Below are 17,361 nucleotides of genomic sequence, written 5' to 3'. Positions count from 1 at the left end.
CCTTTATATAATGTGGACAAAGAAAGAAGAACGAATCTCGAAAAAGAAAAACCATGAATTTTAGGAAAGTTAACAATTTTATTAGTAAATAAACACAATAAATTTGATAAAAGTATCTCGAACTATGTCTATATGGCAATGCATTTAAATTCAAAATTGTCATCCGCCTCTCAAATTGGAATTACTAACTTGAAAAAGTTCCTGTGCTGAAGTTGGCATACATAGGTTTTATGGACAATGTATGTGACCCCAATAGCTAACTGTTAACGGGCGTCTTCAGGGCATTTTATGTCAAACTTGATTCAATTCTTCAGTATGACTCAACAACATACCGTGGGAGATGCAATAAGCCCTTAAACATGACTGAGGTGAGATAGACCAGCAAGATATACAGATTGAGGAAGAGCGCCATTCAAACCATAGTGTGATTGGTGATGGGTCAAACTGCAACTGTACATCCAATCGATGAAGCAGTATTTATTTTCATTGTCTCTATATTTTTTTAATGTCTGCCAGGTGGTGTCTAAATTAGGGGTGGGCGGAATTTGCGAAAGTGACTTTTGCAAATTATCGCGAAAATGTTAAAAATCTCCGCAAACACGCGGAAATATCGCCAAGATGCGGAAGTTTTTTTCCCGCCCGTTCGCGGTATTTTCTGCGTGGTTGCGGCTCGCCAACTTACCCATGCGGTTGCTCGCGGGCGCGGCCATCTTGTTTTCACTCTTCTCGCGGTGCATGATCGCGAGAAGAAAGACGTGATCGCGCGACCAATGACATTACTGCAGGCACGAACTGTCACGAGACAGCGCAAATGGCTACCAACAATCCAACATCTCGTGGAGAACGCGACCGTATCGGGAAAACTTGTCGGCGAACGCGGGGATTCAGGTAAGGCGATCGCGAGAATGTATTATTTTACAGCACGAGCAAGAAACAAATTATCGCTAAGCTGCGGAATGCGGAAATGTTGACATTTTCGCGCTCTCCGCGGAACGCGAAAATGTCAAATTATCGCAATTTCCACGAGCGGAACGGAATTTTCACCCAGGCCTAGTCTAAATCAATATTATAGGGATAAATGCCTATCTCCACAACAGGCACCTTTGTAACATTTGGTTGGGGGCCACTCACAGCTAGGAAAATTTTTTGACTGAGTATAAAATCATTTCAGTTTGTACAATGGTAATCAAATATCTACCTGAAGGCCATTGATTAATGCTAAATAACAGCTCAAAGCAATTTTTAGATGCTACGTTAAAAACACTGCAGCATAGCTTAAAACAAATACACTGATCATAAAAAAATTAATTAACGGCATTCTTGCACGTTTTTATTTTATATTTTATAAATAAATTATTTTCAAACAAACATTTGTCTTTCCATCATTAAAACTGGACAGCATCATAAAATATGTTTGAGAGGCTCAACGTTATAGTGACGTAGCCTTTATTCAATTGTACAATATTTCCCTTGCACCAGAATTCATTAAATGTAAAAAAAAAAAGAATTTCAAAAAGCGTGCAAATGATTCTCTGCCTATTTAGGCGATTTAATGGCTCAATCAGATAATTTTATGACTCGATAAAATCTGCCTGCTTTCTTTGAAGACAATTGTGCTTTAATGAAGAGTCTTCAAAGGCAGATTAGGAGATAATGCACCCTGAATAGAGAGGTGGCCATTAGAGAACTGACCCCCTTTGGGCAATTTGTGCAAAGAGCTGTGGGCTCTAGAGTCATAGCCTTGCAGGTATAACCCCCTTACAGAGGCCCAATTAAACAATAATGGTGGAGGTGGTGGAAGACTGTGACAGGGAGAACACTCACTCAAAAACAATGTCATAAGGTATGGATAACTCCACCAGAGTGTATTCACTCACTATAAACTACTGCTGGATTGGTTGGTACCCTTACCAAACTACATAAATTCAATTCTCTGGTTAGTCCAAAGTGCTTGCGGGCTTTGAAGCAACAGGAGATGTGAAACATTTGTGGTGGGGATACCTACAGATTACCCAGTGCTGGACAGAAATAGCAGGCATGGCCATTCGATCCCGCTAGATTTGCCAATGGTCCTACTAGGGGTGGCACCATCCACACTGAAATGCCAATCCAAAGCAGGCAGCATAATCCTGTGGAATTGCTTGGGAGCTGCCAAAACGACTGTGGCTTCTTACTGGACAAAATTAAATCCTGCCCCCTTCTCGATGTGGTACACACGCAGGTGGAACCTCACAGCTCTGGCGCCACTCTTCCTTTCACAAATTAAGCACTGGACTACCTAGACATCAGTGACTATTGGACGGAAACGACTGACGCACTGATTGCCCTGACGAGAAAAACAGGACTTGACACACCCAAGACGGTAGTTTTATGACGGATGTCGCAGTCTAAACACTTAAAGCCGGAATGTAAAAATACTAATTTGGCTTTGTTGTCGGCAAACATGCAGATGTCACTATTGCAGAGAGCGAGACCACCCCTGCTGCTGCAGGGCGGGTGCCATGAACTAAGCGACTGTCAGAAGTGGAAACAGAAATCATGAGTAGAGCTGACAAACACACTGCGAGTCAGCGATGAGCTGGGATTCCCTGCTCGTGCGATTCCGTTCAGAAGCACCACAACACGTTAACACATCCCACGCACACGCACTATTCTTAGACCAGCTGCTGCGCCCATCACACAAAAGATAAGATGAGTGACGAGGTGCAGAAGGGCTGAGACAGAGGAAGAGCACAGGTCAGGGCGAGTGAAGAGTCGGGTATCCAGACTCAACAGCCAGCCCCATGGACGAATGGCGAAAGGACGCGGGACACAGTTACGTTCGGGGGATTTCCTATGGTTTTATGTTAGAACTGCTGAAGTCGGATGTACCCGTGTTACATCAAATTCTCCACCGCCTGTGTTACCCATGAGAGTTATAGGATTGCAAAAAACAAATTACGCAATTACCAAGGATTGTTAATAAAATCAATACAAATATTTTAAAACTAGGATTTCCAGGCTATCAATTTGGCCACAGTTAACTTATAGGCGCTCCACACCAGTTCGAACCTGTCTTGTTGAACCAACTGGTGCATGCCAGCACTGTTCCCTTGACCATTCATGTCAACTCCGTCTCACAAGTTGGCATAGCTCCAACATTTCCACTGATTTTTCGTCTTGCAGAACTTATGCATATAGAGGAATCGTTTTATTTGCTCTCTTTTCTTTCTAAATTGCTTTTATCGAGTTTTTTTTAATTAACTGTTAATGGCATCACCGTTATTTGCTTTTAACTTTCTTTGAGATTTTTTAAGATTAACGGAGAACCGCCCTTTTTGGAGCCACGGTGTCACATAGCGAGAGCTTGTTACCGTGTGCCAGTACCACATTAAGTTCAATGTCTCTTCAACATTATTAAACGCTTTCCTCATGTGTTCACAGCTCTCCTGTAAGCGTCTGTCTTTCCGTTTATATGATTCTTGATAATAGCTCCCAACTATTTGTTACTTGCTGAATCTGGTTTCCTTCTACCATTCAAGTCTCTCATCTGCAGGGAGGCAAAAAAAGGTCTGCTATCAATTAACCTTTAAGCTCATATTTTTGATCAGTAGTTTGTATAATTCCCCAGAGAGAGTGCACCAGGTTCATATAATCACCTTCAATCGATATTTCATAACATTTAAATTAACTTTCCAAGTAATTATAGCCTCTTTACTTTTGAACACTGCTTTATTTAACTTTATTTCTATAACAAAGGAGCCTAAGATTTTGACACGATGACGGAAAGAATATTTAAATAGGTATTTACAAATAGTACGGAAACATTTTCTTTGCTCCAACCAGAGTTCGATGACAAGCGCCTGCAAAAAAGTAGCACTTTCGGAAGGAAATGACACTTTAACATTAAGGGAAGAAGCGATGTAGGGCTACAGTTACGAAGCATGTTTCAGTTCTCACAAATGCTTCTTGTGATGTACAAAGATCAATTTATAATTTGGCAACTTGTTACCGAATTGCAAATTAGCTTTTGCGATTCGGTATTTGTAGGGGCGTGTTGAGGGCGTCCTTTCCTAATACCGAATTGGAATGGAATGTACGAATGTTTTGCGACCGAGGTCACAAGACATTTGCAATTTACCACCAATTGAAAATTGGTGGTAACCCATTCGCAAATGGGAAGGGGTACCCAAGGGATCCTCTTCCACTTTGAGAACGGTTGAGAAAATATTTTTAAGAGCACGCAGTGGTTCAAGGGACCACTGCATACTCTTGAAAAATGAAACTTCAAAGTTTCATTTTTTTTCTAAACGCACCCCGTTTTCCTATAAGGAAAACGGAAAGCATTTTAAAAAAATGATTGTTTTATTTAAAAGCAATCACAGACATGGTGGTCTGCTGACCCCAGCAGGCCACCATCACTGTGATGGCAGCGAATCCTAGTGGGTCACCAATTGAGACCTACCTCATTAATATTCATGAGGTAGGTATATATGAGTCCTGCTACGAATTGCTAATGAAATCCAAAAAAGTTTCTTACATTAAGAATAGTGACTAGCTAATTGCAAATCGCAATTGGGAAATGGCTATTCCTAACTTTCATCCATCTGGCCTATAGTTTGGTAGGCCGCCTGGTGGTCTGCCATGTTGCCTGTCCCTGTTTCCCGGAACACAATATTCAGTTTAAGCAAACTCACTCTCTGTGGCTCCTGCCGGCAGCAGATGCCCCAGTTTGCCGAGAACGATCCGCATTTGGCAGTAATTTACTCAGGTCTACTTACTAAATTCCATGATAATAAAGTGCAGAGACCTGAATGTGAACCTTTCAGATTATTTTTGGTAGGTGATGGCGATGAGCTGTTACTAGGGACAATGTCTGGCGGTCCTTCTAACGCGTTTGCAAGCCACCTCATTTCCTGATCTCTTCTTTGATCAAGTGCTGGGAAGAAGAGTGATTTCCTACGTCTATCACTTTGATAAGTTGCTTTTTCTTTGACTATAAAAGTACATGATTTATCACAGACTAGGTTGAGAAGACTTAAGTCAGAATACAATGTTTTTTGACCGTCTGCAGTTTACATGCTACTACCATTTGCAAACCCAGTTCCATGGCATTGTAGTGTACCAGCATTAAGTTGATCTACGGTTTGCTCAATACCGTCACTCTCATCAGAGCTGTCTGTAGGCGAGACGAAAAAAAAGTTCAAGTCTAGGCCCCATGTTAAGGCAGAAATAAATAAGGTAGAGTCATGTGCACACCCAATGAGTACAATAGTACAAGATGGTTCTGCAGTTCATCACAATTTGAATTCAGGCAAAGGAAGAGAATGACATTTTTAGCAGGCAACACTCTCTCAACCACACATTACACAGCACTCGCAGAGATTTAATGTCATCTTCACAATAACGTGTTAGGTTTTATTTTGGCAATCCTGCCGAGGAGCTGATTGAACTAGGAAACATTGTATTTTGCAAGATTAGACAGCCCTAGACTGGACGCCATCCAGGCCCTTGAAAAAAATCTTTATTAAACCCTTTATTACAGTTTTGCTTTTGCAGCATATTTAAAAACACTTTCCAAGCCTGTTGTCTTTTTTTTGTAGACAGAAAGTAGAAATGCAATTTCAGGGGCAGGCCAAATGCATACATGCTCAAAGGACGTTTGTGTTAACGGCTCTCCGTAGAAGGCTATTTACCTGCCCAAAAACGTACAGCAGTCCAACAGTGCCGCCAACCTTGCCTCCGAGTACTGTCGAGATCATGGCATACACCCCTCCGCTTCCGATGCTGCATCTCTCACAGACACCAATGCCAGACAACACTGTCACCAAGGCAACCAGGACGACAAAGGACACCAGAAACATGCCCAATAGGATGCCGGTGTTCCCCTAATGATGAAGGGGGGGGAAAAAACAAAATTACATATAGTAAGTCCCCTTGCAAAGGAGACAGTCAGTTAACAGTTGAACTGTCCAGCTAAGCAGAGAACATTCTTGCATGCAGGCACTATTCTTGTACTTGTCGGGGAGACCCCATTGGAGGCTACCAAACCTGAACTGTTGCAATCAGAGGTCTGCCACACTCTGGTATCAGCAGATTACTCACCCAACAGTACAAAAAATATAAAATAATCCTAAGGGTTGGTTGAATAACAACAACTTACCAGGAACACCTATTCACATTCAGGATATCATATATTAAGGTAGGTATTTTAGGATATTTATTGTTTATAGTGAAAACCTGGCAGGAGAGCCTCGAGGACAGTTATCAAGTTCTCGAACACTCGCGAGGTTTCCATTTCCGCAGCGTTAGTTCATTTTAGATCACTTTACCTCTGAGCCAAAAGCCATTACGGATTTGATGGGGAGTCAATTAAAACTTAGAACACTTTTCAGAAAAGGAAGACAAAGGCTCAACAACAGTCAGTTTGAAAGGCTTTGCTGCCCAATGTTATCATTTATGTATTTACTAGAAAGGAGTTTGACCAGAAATGTTGTACAAGAGTTTTTTCTTTTTGGTACGTAAGCCTTTAGATGCACTAGGTGGTTTACGTAAACGAGTAAGCTCCATTGTTAGTCATGAATTGCACTGAGGAACAAACACCATAATTACATATCAAACTACAACACTACACAAAAGTAAGGCTAGGGTTAATATTTGCATATTTTTACAGCGTGGTTGACAGTAGAAAGAATGCTTACTACTGGTAATTTCAAGTTACAGGAGGGAGTGTTTTTTAGAGTTGTTTTGAACTCCTTCAATGACTGGTTTGTCTTGATGGCGAAAGGAGGCGGGTGGCAGAGTGGAACAGTCCTCTCAGGTGGAAGGACCCATATCATGAAGCTGCATAGGGGGGTGGGGTGAAGGTAGGACCTGTGATGGGCTAGTTTTAGGTTTACAGATGTCGGTAATCTGCATTAAGATACTTGAGTAGTAGCCTGGGGATGAACCATTAATACCTTTGTAAACCAATGTAAGAACCTGGGAAGGACTCTATTTTTTACAGAAAGCCAGCAAACCTGTCGACGACAGTGGAAAACAGGCATATTTGCATTGAGAGTGTGAATAGGTTTCTGATGGTAAAATGTAAGGATTTATCCAGTGGGAGAAAGACATTGTAGAAGCCCAGTAGTAAGGCCTTCGAATGCCATAGCTATGTGGAATGAAACACAAGAGTGGATCTTACAAATGTTTAGAATCTAGTACCGTTCAGCGGTGATTGTGGCTCTAATGAAACATTTTAGCCGCAAAGATGTGCCCAATAGAACACAAACGCTTCTGGCAGCGAGCATGAAGCTTAGGGTTTCAGGAAGTAAGTAGACTGTCAAAGGAAGAGAAGTTGTAGCAGAAGAGGAGGAGGGAAACTACAGTACCACTGTCTTTCACAGATTCAACGTGAGTGGATGTAGGGACATTCAGTGACGTACGGCTGTTAGACCATCAGCCATAGGTGGTAAGAGAAGCCAAAGGAAGGGATGATGTCACCGAAGGAGACAGCGGAAAGAGAGAGAAGGAGAGAACCAAGAAGACAGAACCCAGAATACAGCCTCGTGGAACTCCGATTGGTAAGGCAGTAGATACAATCAGTCAAAAAGGTGGGAACAAAATGAATTTGGGGCAGAGCCCAAGTTAAAGAGTTTCACTTCGGTTGCTAACAGGCTGTGGTGATAAGCTGTATCAAAGACTCCATACAGGTCAGTGAGCATAATGACAGATGCGAGATGATTGTGGTGTGCAACAGTTATAAAGTTAGTTGCATGCGGGCAATTTCTGTGGAGCGAAGAGCACAGCAACCTGATTGACTAGTTTCTTAGGAATTTAGAAACAAGGAAAGAAGGTTAAAAGCAAGGGCCTTCTTTATTTTGGAAAAAAAGGAAGCTAGGATGCTGGATGACAATAAATAGAGACAATGAAGTCAGCATGGCTTTCTTTAATACAGGTAGCACTACAGCACTTGGAACGTTTGAAAATACCAGATGTAAGTGAATGAATGAAAAAGAGGTTAAGCAGAGAAGAATGCTAAAAGTGAGACCAAAGCATTGGTAGTTTGAGAGCAAGGTGCAAGTGTCAGAAAGAGTGCACGAGGGACTGGCAGAGTTGTGAATAAGGATTAATTCATAAGTATTGTATTAGTGAATACAGATAGCCTGGCGCAGAACCCCTGGAGGACCGGCCGGGTGTAGGAGGGTGGCGGTGGGACAATCAGTAGTGCCTACAAGCGGTTTGTCTAACCATAGTCACTTTGGAGGAGAAATAATAGGCGATGTCTGCTGCTGAGGATGGAAACAGTGTGAGGGTTGCTGATGGTGGCAAGAGTTTGTTGTTGAAAGTATGTATGCCCTAGAAGTTTAAGGGGCTGTCAGTGAGATGCTCAAGTGGCATTTGTTGTGTTATGTAAGGTTCATGACAATGTTCTCAAGGCTCGTTTCTAACCATGAAAGTCGTCAGTGGTTTGCATCTTGCACCATTACTTGGGTTTTCAGTGGGTGAATGTTAGGCGTGACCCCGAGCTACAGAAGAGGCTGCTGGGCAGAACAAGAATACTGGCTAGTTAGAGTTAAAGGGATTAAACACATAACTTGCTACCTGGAGACCAGCAATCAACCACAGAACAAAAAAAGGTTTATTGGCAGCCATGTCGGGAATAATGTGTATTCCTACAATTACATTTCGACGAATCCTTTTTAGCTTAGCAAAGGCATGCACAAGCTAGAACTCTGCAAGGACACCATGCCCTGCCCCTACAAGAATCAAAAGGTTAATGCCGGAATGGGGGCCTCCAAAATATCATTTTGTGTAGGACAAGACTTTTGCACCGTGAACAATGCATGTTTATTTACATGATCAAGCGATCTAAGTGACATTAATATAAGAACGGTGTGTGCAAGTCATTGGGAGCAGTGCCAGTTCTAATCTCATAAGACTTTTAGCAGGAGCAATTGTTCCCAGTTAAACACCTTAATAAGTAATTAACATGGCTGGGCATCAACAACAGCACAGTATGTTCCAAAGGACTTGTTCTATCATGCGGCCCCAAAAAAATTAACACTTTGTTGCCCCACTTTAATTTCCCACATTTTTGCTGCATGTATATTGCCCAAGGTGGATTTATTATTTTCGCTTACACTTGTTTATGGAAGAGGAAAAGCTGCCCGATATCCGGTTACCACAAATTTACTGCTTAAGGATTGGCAATCTTCGGGGGGTAATGGTTCCAATGATAATGACCATATCTGTAACGGTTTGGGCTTTACTTCTGTTAATGCACCATGCATGACTTCCTTAGTGCTGATTGTTCAGTTGTATAAAATTAAAAATAAAGTAAAAAAAAAAAGAATTGGCAAACTTCATGATAATCATTATACATTTATATGTTTCATCTCGAAAAATTAAAAAGGAAGCAAAATCTTTCTATATGAGTAAATACCTCCCATAATTTCAACAGACTCGCTATCGTCAACGGTCCTTTCATAATCATATTCTTGCTACCTCCCATCGATCATTAACTTTTTTGTGGGTTTCTATATATGTATTTTAAGCTTAATGTTTAGTTCTAATCATTGTACAACAACTGATGACTTGGTAACATAACTGGTTTTGGAAATGGAAATGTAAAGCGCTCTGATACCCTACGCAGGGTCATGTTCGCGCTATAGAAAACACCAAATAAATAAATAAATATGAAGAACTTGCCTTTGCATCAATCCTTTTTTTGGACTCTCTTCTCAAATAAGTTATTTACAAATCCAATTGAAAGTTTGAATCTGTCAATGTATCACATACCTCTCACAAAGGCACCAGTGGTAAGGCATTTGCGTTGATTTCTTAAGAATTGAAAATAAATCCTATGTTGAAGGCAGAAGTAATTTTTCCTTCAACTATAGTGAAGCTTTGGATTGAATATTTAATTTGTATAGCATTCTCGCCTCCTTTTCAGAGATTGAAACATGTGGCCGTGTTTATAGGTGTGAACATTGCTCACCAATTCTATTTTAAGACAACTGATGTTGACCCCCTACGATTTTATTTACTGGATCTACTGATCCAGACGGTTTGGGGCAGTGGAGTCAAGTCTATATAGTGGGTGGATCTGGTGGGTCTTCAAGCTTTTTCTGTACCTTCGGATGTCAAGTTGAGACAAAGGTATGGTGTTCCAGAGGGCTAAGCATTGAAAGAAAGTTTTGGGTGGCCAATGAGCATATAGTTGGATACTATAAGGGCAGCAATTTGGATAAGTAGTGCAAGAGCTGTTCAAGCAAAATGTGTTGCGTTTTTACAAGCAGACAACATAGGTCTCAAATTTTGTGAGCTGTGGAACTTAAGCATTGTTTTGGCAGGGACATCTATACAGTACTGAAATGGCTTATGAGGATCTATACAAGGATGAGTGCAATTTGGTGGCATCAGCAGTAACAGAAAGATCCTATCAAGGCAACAAATGTTGTAAACTGGGTCTTGGTTGGTAGGAGTTGCTGGCCCTGAGGTACTATATGAGCCCTTGTGCGACATCCAGCTTTACCCCACTCCCACAACATGCACCTCATGCTCTATCCATCTCTTCCTCCAGTCCAGACCACTCTAGAGCCAGCAAAGGCATCAGGTAAGGTATATGGTGTACTTTATTGTCAGTTACGTAAGGCACACCGATCCAGCTTTTACTGTCAGGAAGCCTTCTAGGGCACAATTCTGTGTAGATCATTCTGTACAACTCTGCCCTCTCACAGCTCCTTAGGAGGTACACACAACAAGGAGGTGTTGCTGCCTAACTTCTCATTACAGGGAAAGGCAGGTGGGCCTCCAGTGGTGTTAGTGGCAAAGCGCAATTAACACAGGAACTGAGCTGCATGTGCTGCCGCTCCTGTAGCAGGCAGGTAGGCAAAGGTGTTCGAAGGTAGAGAAGCTCCCTAGAGGAGATAGCTGCTTAGCCTCACTTCCCCTTCCCTATTCCTCTGCATGCAGTGGGACTCTTAGATTAACATTTAGAAAAGCAAATGCACCCTATAAGAAAATACTGAATATAACTCACTTACCACCAGCCACCCAGTCCTCAGAAAGAGAACTACGCCAAAAATGTTGATCATGCAGGACGTAAAGACTCCATCCCAAGTACCGAAGAGCACTGGCTCCCACACAAACAAAGGAATCTTCCACCATGGTTCCGTCTGACTCTGAGTGACCTGGTGAAGGAAAATGCTTGATAATTTCAGATTTCGGATCATAAAAAATTATCCTTTTTATTCTGAAAAGTAACTGCATGACAGGTTTTCTATATATAGATTATTCTGTTACATGTACAATAAATATGGAATTAATTTTCCCTCTGTATCGTCCTTCAGAATCCTCCCTTACATGGACCCACCGCTGTTACCTGCACGGACCGCGGCTGGTGTTATATGATGCAAGCTTGTTAATCATATGCGCTGTGGGAGCGAATTCATCATGGAATGTTGTAGAAAATAGTTGCATTTACCTTTTTAACACAGGTATTGTCAAACTGTTTAAATAACAAGTTGACCTGGGCGAGACCATCATTTACTACACTTGAATAGTCATCTAAATAATGGACCATGTTAAGTCTTCAGCAAAAAGTCATACCTTTATAGCTATGGCTGCATTTACATACATGCAAATGCTAACTCATAAGCATTTAGGTAATGTCCCAACAAACTACTGACTACTTGCCACACATAAAATTTCCTACATGTCATCGTCCCCAACCAGCGACTGTGATTGTGAGCGCCCATTTAACTAGTTACAATTACTATAACATATATTTTATTTGCCAAGACTGTAGATTAATTGCAGGTAAAAAAATATTTGAGACCTTGTGAAATACATTTTCTACATCTCAGCAGAGGGTTGAATGCACAACCAATCAAATGATCCTAGGAGCATTTCCACTTGTGCAGATCCAGGAGGATTGAATCAAAGATCTGCACTTGATCTGCACTTGAGCTGAGGGGCTCTCCTGGTGTAGGAACCACTACTATTTCAGGTACCACTGAGGGGCCTTTATCCGCCTTCTAGCATGCAGTTCAGACAGGATACAAAGGGCCTTCAGATACAGCAGGCACAGAAGTTGCAAAACTGGGATCCATATTAAAGTCAAAAACATCGCAATCATGTCACGTACATCCAGAACCCTTTGAGGAGGAGGAAAAGCCTTCAAGCGGGTCATATCCAGTATCTCCCCTATGAAGAACAGTCTCTGCATGGTGGAAGATGAGACTTTAGAGTATGGATCGTAACGGCAAAATCATGGTAAGGGTTATAGTGCACTAACAGTGTTCCATGACCAGCACCCTGAGACCTTGCAATCACCAGCCAATCATCCAACTACAGAACTAGATGGACTCCTGACCTCCATGACTAAACTCCCACGACTATGAGCACTTTTGTGAAAACACACTAGGCAGTCATCAGTCTAAATTGCAGGGCCGTCAACTGATAGTTCTGAGAACCCACATCTGTGTTCTGGGCAAGGAGGATTGGTAGGTAAAAATAGGCATTCTGGAGGTCCAATTACACCAAACAAACCCTCTAATTGAGGGCCACCAGTACTTAGCTCAGGGATAGCATCCTGAATTTGCCAGTGAAGGTTGAGCATGGACCACCATCCTTCTTGAGGAACAAGGAGTAAATGGAGTGGAATTCAGTGCACTTTTCTTCTAGCTGCATCACTTCAATTGCCTCTCTGCTTAGCAGGGCAAAAACGTCTACCTCTAAAAGGGAGGCATCTGTCGGAGAACATACACTGCAAGATCTTCAGTCCAGGAGACTTACTTTTGGAGGGCGTTTGGATCGGCTTTGAAGTTTGTTGCTGCTAACAGTGTTGTGCCATGGAGTAGACTTAAAATTCCTTTGCTGTTGATAAAATTGCCTCTCCATAGACACCAGGCCTAGAAAGCAAGTTGTAGCTCTGCTCTTTTTGAAGCATTCTGAGAAGAAGGCTGCCTAGGTGTGCCACATCAAAGGGCATGTCACTAAATGTGTATGGACATATACAGAGGAGTCTTTGAAATGCATCCAAGCATGGCAGTAAAAACTGACAAGTGTGCCAATGGATCGAGCACTTTGTATCAAGCATGTTTTCCTCAGAATCTAGGCCACACTTAAGGATTTATTTAGAACACCCAGCCATTGACTGTAATTAATTGGGCTGCCCAATAATATTTCCATATGTCCGGGACTGCCAGCCCCCCTCAAATGCCCCCCTCTGGAGCTTACATAGTGCTATTCGTAAACTACCCCTATCCCATAGGAGTTCACACAGCTCACTGTCAACCTTCTGAAAAAAGTCTAATTGTTTTTTGTAGCGGGTGTTCTAAATGATATAGAGCAAACACGGAGGGGCCATCATCTTAAAGAGGGCAGCTCTACCCATCAGGGACACTTGGAGCCTCCTCTAGTGGGCCACATCGTGCCACAGTTTTTCCAGCTGCAGGAGTAAATTCTCATCCAGGAATTCGTCAGCATTCCTTGTTATACGGATGCCTAAATATTTGAACCCATCTTTCACAGTCATGACTATACACCTGTACGACAGAGCAGGAATATCCCCAGTAAGGGGAACGACTAGGGACTCATCCCAATTAATTGGATATCCAGGAAAGCTGCCAAACAGCTAAAAGATGTGCATCAGCCTATCAACTGTCAGGTGGGGCAACACAGCATATAGCAGTGCGCCGTCAGCATATTGGAAGATTCATTCTTCCCAGGCTCCCTCTCCTGCAATGCCCCGTACGAGCGGGTCCTGATGGACCCAGACTCAAGCTCCAGTGCAAATGTCATTGGGGACAGTGGGTATCCCTGCCTTGTGCCCTTGTACCATTAACCCGCACTCTAGCTATTGGGTCTCGATAGAGGAGTCTGGTCCACTCACAAAATCACAGACAAAATCCTAATTTAGTCAAGGCAGCAAACATATAGGGCCCCTGAAAGCTGTTGAATGCCATTCGAGCATCCAGAGAGAGCAATACGGCCTTCTTCAGTCGTTGGGCTACAGTCATGTGTAGCACTCCCTATAGGCACTTTAGATGTAATCCGGTACTGCTGTGGGGCATGAATCCTGATTGGCCAGGATGGAGAACAGAGGATATCACTGTCCTTAGCCTGTCTGCCAAGGCCTTTGCCAGCAACTTGGCCTCCAGATTAAGAAGTGATATGGGCCTGTAAGAACTGCATTCCTCAGGAGGTTTGCCTTTTTATTTAGGATAGCCACACTAGTTGCCAGCCTCTGGTCTTCCAGCAGGCAACCCACCTTCCTGGCCAACTGAAAAATATGTAGCATAGGTTTCTCTACTTTGTCCATGATGCCCTTGTATAGTTCTACAGGCAGTCCGTTTAGGCCACCAGCCTTTCCAGATTGCAAGTCTCAGATGCCCCCCCTATTTCTTCAACCATCAAGTCTTGCTTTAATTCACACCTAATTATCAGCAGATAGAGAAGGGAGGGATCCCTAAGGAGGTCAATGCAGGCATCTAGAGACCTATCAAAAGTAGACACATATGCAGTTTCGTAATAAGCTGCAAAAGCCTTTGCTATGAATGTCCCCATTGTGTGTGTAGGCCCACCAGGATCATGGTTTGTCTCCTTGTCCCAGGCTACGTATCTACAACCAGCCTCAGAAACCAGAAAGGAATGTGAATGAGATGTGTTCAAAAGTGCAATCTTGGATCTGGACGAACATTTTTTGCCCAAAGTACGTATGGCAGTAACAAGACACACTTTCTTTCAAAGAAAACAAGGGAACCATGAAAGCATTGAGGATTATGTTTCTGCATTAAAAAAATTGTCGATCATGAGCAGATTCGGAAATCTGCATGATGACTTGTACGTGATCAGATTGTGATGTACGCTAAAAACAAGTCCATGCAGGAGAGGCTATGGGGAGAAGGCGAGGCTAATCTTAAAAGGAATTGTGGCAATTGTGAAGAAAGCAGAGCAATCTGAGCATTGCTCCAAGGCTATCCCTGCACAGGAAAGGTTGTAGACTCTGTGAATGAAGTGTCAGACAGCAATCCGAATAGTTTGCAGACCAGCGGGCGGTACACTGACCAGAGAAAGGACAGATGAAAGGGGGAACAATTCCGAACAAGCGAGGAACATTAATATTGTTTGTTTTCATTGTAGCAGTACATCACACTCAGCTAGGCTCAATAAGTGTCTCGCAAAATCTGCTGAGTGCTTGGAGTATGGCATAATAGGGCATTGTGCTAGAGTGTGTAAAAGAAAGCAAAGGAAAAAAGGCATCACTAAAGTAGCGCGTGTGAGAGAGAGTGAAGAAGAGGTTTCCTCAGAAGAAAGTGAGGAGGATGAGGAGGTAAAAAGCAAAGGGCGTAAAAAGGTAATGCTGAACATTGCAGGTGAAGGCACAAGTAAACCGTTGTGTTGGGTATTGTTTGGAGGGTTTCATTGCAGGTGGCTGCTGACTCTGGACCCCCATACATGATCATCACCGAAAGCATTTTGGAGAAGCACTTTATCAATAAGATTGGCAATCACTTGAAACCCCCAAATATATTTCCTCAGAGAGTTAAATAGGGGATAGAATTTAAATGGTGGGGTTCAGGCAGTTAGTTTGCAGGTTCAAAAACAGACATTAATTGTGTAAACTGTACATTGCCAAGGAAGGACCCTCAGAGCTGGGCTGGAAGCATCAACAAAGATTAAGTATAATTTTCGATCCGAATAGTGTAGAACAAGTCTTGGTAGCTTGTAATGAAGAAGACACAAAAATGTGGGTGCTGTAGGAGTCCCCCCCCGTATTTCAAGAAAGAATTGGAAAACGTAAAGGGTTTCCCATCAAATACGACTAAAGGAGGGAGTCACACCTTTGATTCATAAGGCACACAATACTCCTTTCATTGTCAGGGGTGAAAAGAAAGATTTTGAGAAGTTGTTAGAGTTACATATCATTTAACCGGTAGAGGTGTTCGAGTGGGTTTCTCCATTGATCATAGCCAGGAGGGCTAATGGCAAGGTGCATTTATGTGTGGATTCGAGGGGACTGAATAATAACATAGTGGTGGATCAGTTTCAATTACCTAGAATAGATGAAATTATGTAATTAACTAGACAAGCAAAGGGGTTCTCAACACTGAACTAGTCTACAGTAAACCACCAGGTGCTGTTAGATCCTAGCAGCAGACATCTCACAATGTTTTGAACGCTGTTCAGCTGCTACCAATTCAGACGCATGCCGTTTGGGTTGGCATCAGCTGCACCAGTGTTTCAGAGGCTTATGGCACAGTTGTTGGGTTCCATTCTTCCAGGATGATATTTTATCTATGAGTAAAAGCATAAAACATCATGATGAAGTACTAAGAAAAGTGTTATGCATCCTGAAAGAAAAAGGATTGTCAGCAGAGAATAATAAATGCAGATTTGCACAGAAAAAAAGTCATGTATTTAGGCCATGAAGTCAGTTATGAGAGGGATCAAGCCCAAAGGATGCTGATGGAGGCTACAATGAATGATCCTTCCCCAAAGTCAAAGGATAAGCTTAGATAATTTCTTGGTGTAGCTGAATTTTATTCAAAATTTGTGGAAACGTTCTGGCAGAAGACTCATCATATGAGACTTTTATTAAAAAACAAAACCAAGTATGTGTGGGATGAGGAATTTCAAAATCATTTGAACAGATCAGCAAGCAACTGGCAACACTCCTATGTTGCAGAGTTTTGATTCCAATGCAGATACATTTGTAAGTGCTGATGCCAATGGGAAAGAGTTAGGCAGTGTGTTGACCCAGAAGAATAAACGAGGTAAAGAGTTTGTGATTGCGTTTGCATCGCATTCCTTATCACTCACGGTTGAGAAATACTCTGTGATAGAGTAAGAGAGACATTGACGTGAGTGTGGGCATTAGAGCATTTTCAAACATTTATATGAGAATAAAGTTCACGTTAAGGTCAGATCATAAACCCCTACCCTAAACTGCTAACCACTGAAGGGCTATCCAGAGCGTCAGCAAGAATAACAAGATTATTTATGAGGATACAAGACTTTTTTATGAAGTGCAATATGTACCTGGGGTCAAAAACGTTACAGCTGGTTTCTTAAGTAGAATTGTACTACCCCTCAGAGAAATCGACCAGGATCCCTGGAGTGAGTGTTATGTAGCTGGTATCTTTGTGGATGAGGGAGCCATCAGTATACAAAAAGAGGAGTAGAATGAAGCATATAGTAAGGATGAGGTATTGAAAGAGATGAAGGACAAGATTATGAATTACAGGTGTACTAACGGTAAATGTGTGGTAGTTGGAGAAATGAAAGCCTTCTTAGAGGTACAAGACAAAAATAAGTGTGGATAACATGTTTATTCCAGGCAAAAAAATTATTCCACCCAATGTTATTAGAGAGAAAATAATCCGAATTGGT

At 42.2% G+C, this 17,361-nt stretch overlaps 1 protein-coding gene across 2 annotated transcripts in view; it reads right to left on the bottom strand.

Moving 5' to 3' along the window:
• SLC12A8 (solute carrier family 12 member 8) overlaps positions 1-17,361 on the bottom strand; it is a 454,444-nt gene that overhangs the window by 249,153 nt on the left and 187,930 nt on the right. For both annotated transcript variants that reach the window (XM_085647509.1, XM_085647510.1), the window contains exons 3-4: positions 11,010-11,156; positions 5,676-5,867 (exon numbers count right to left, since the gene is read on the bottom strand). In XM_085647509.1, the coding sequence (XP_085503635.1) occupies positions 5,676-5,867; positions 11,010-11,156 (339 nt within the window). The remainder of the gene's footprint in view (positions 1-5,675; positions 5,868-11,009; positions 11,157-17,361) is intronic.

The sequence above is a fragment of the Triturus cristatus genome, chromosome 3_2 (assembly GCF_964204655.1).
Source record: "Triturus cristatus chromosome 3_2, aTriCri1.1, whole genome shotgun sequence".
In the NCBI taxonomy this organism is placed as follows: Eukaryota; Metazoa; Chordata; class Amphibia; order Caudata; family Salamandridae; genus Triturus; species Triturus cristatus.
Note: the sequence above shows the minus strand (reverse complement) of the source record. Positions and strands in the feature narration are given on the sequence as shown.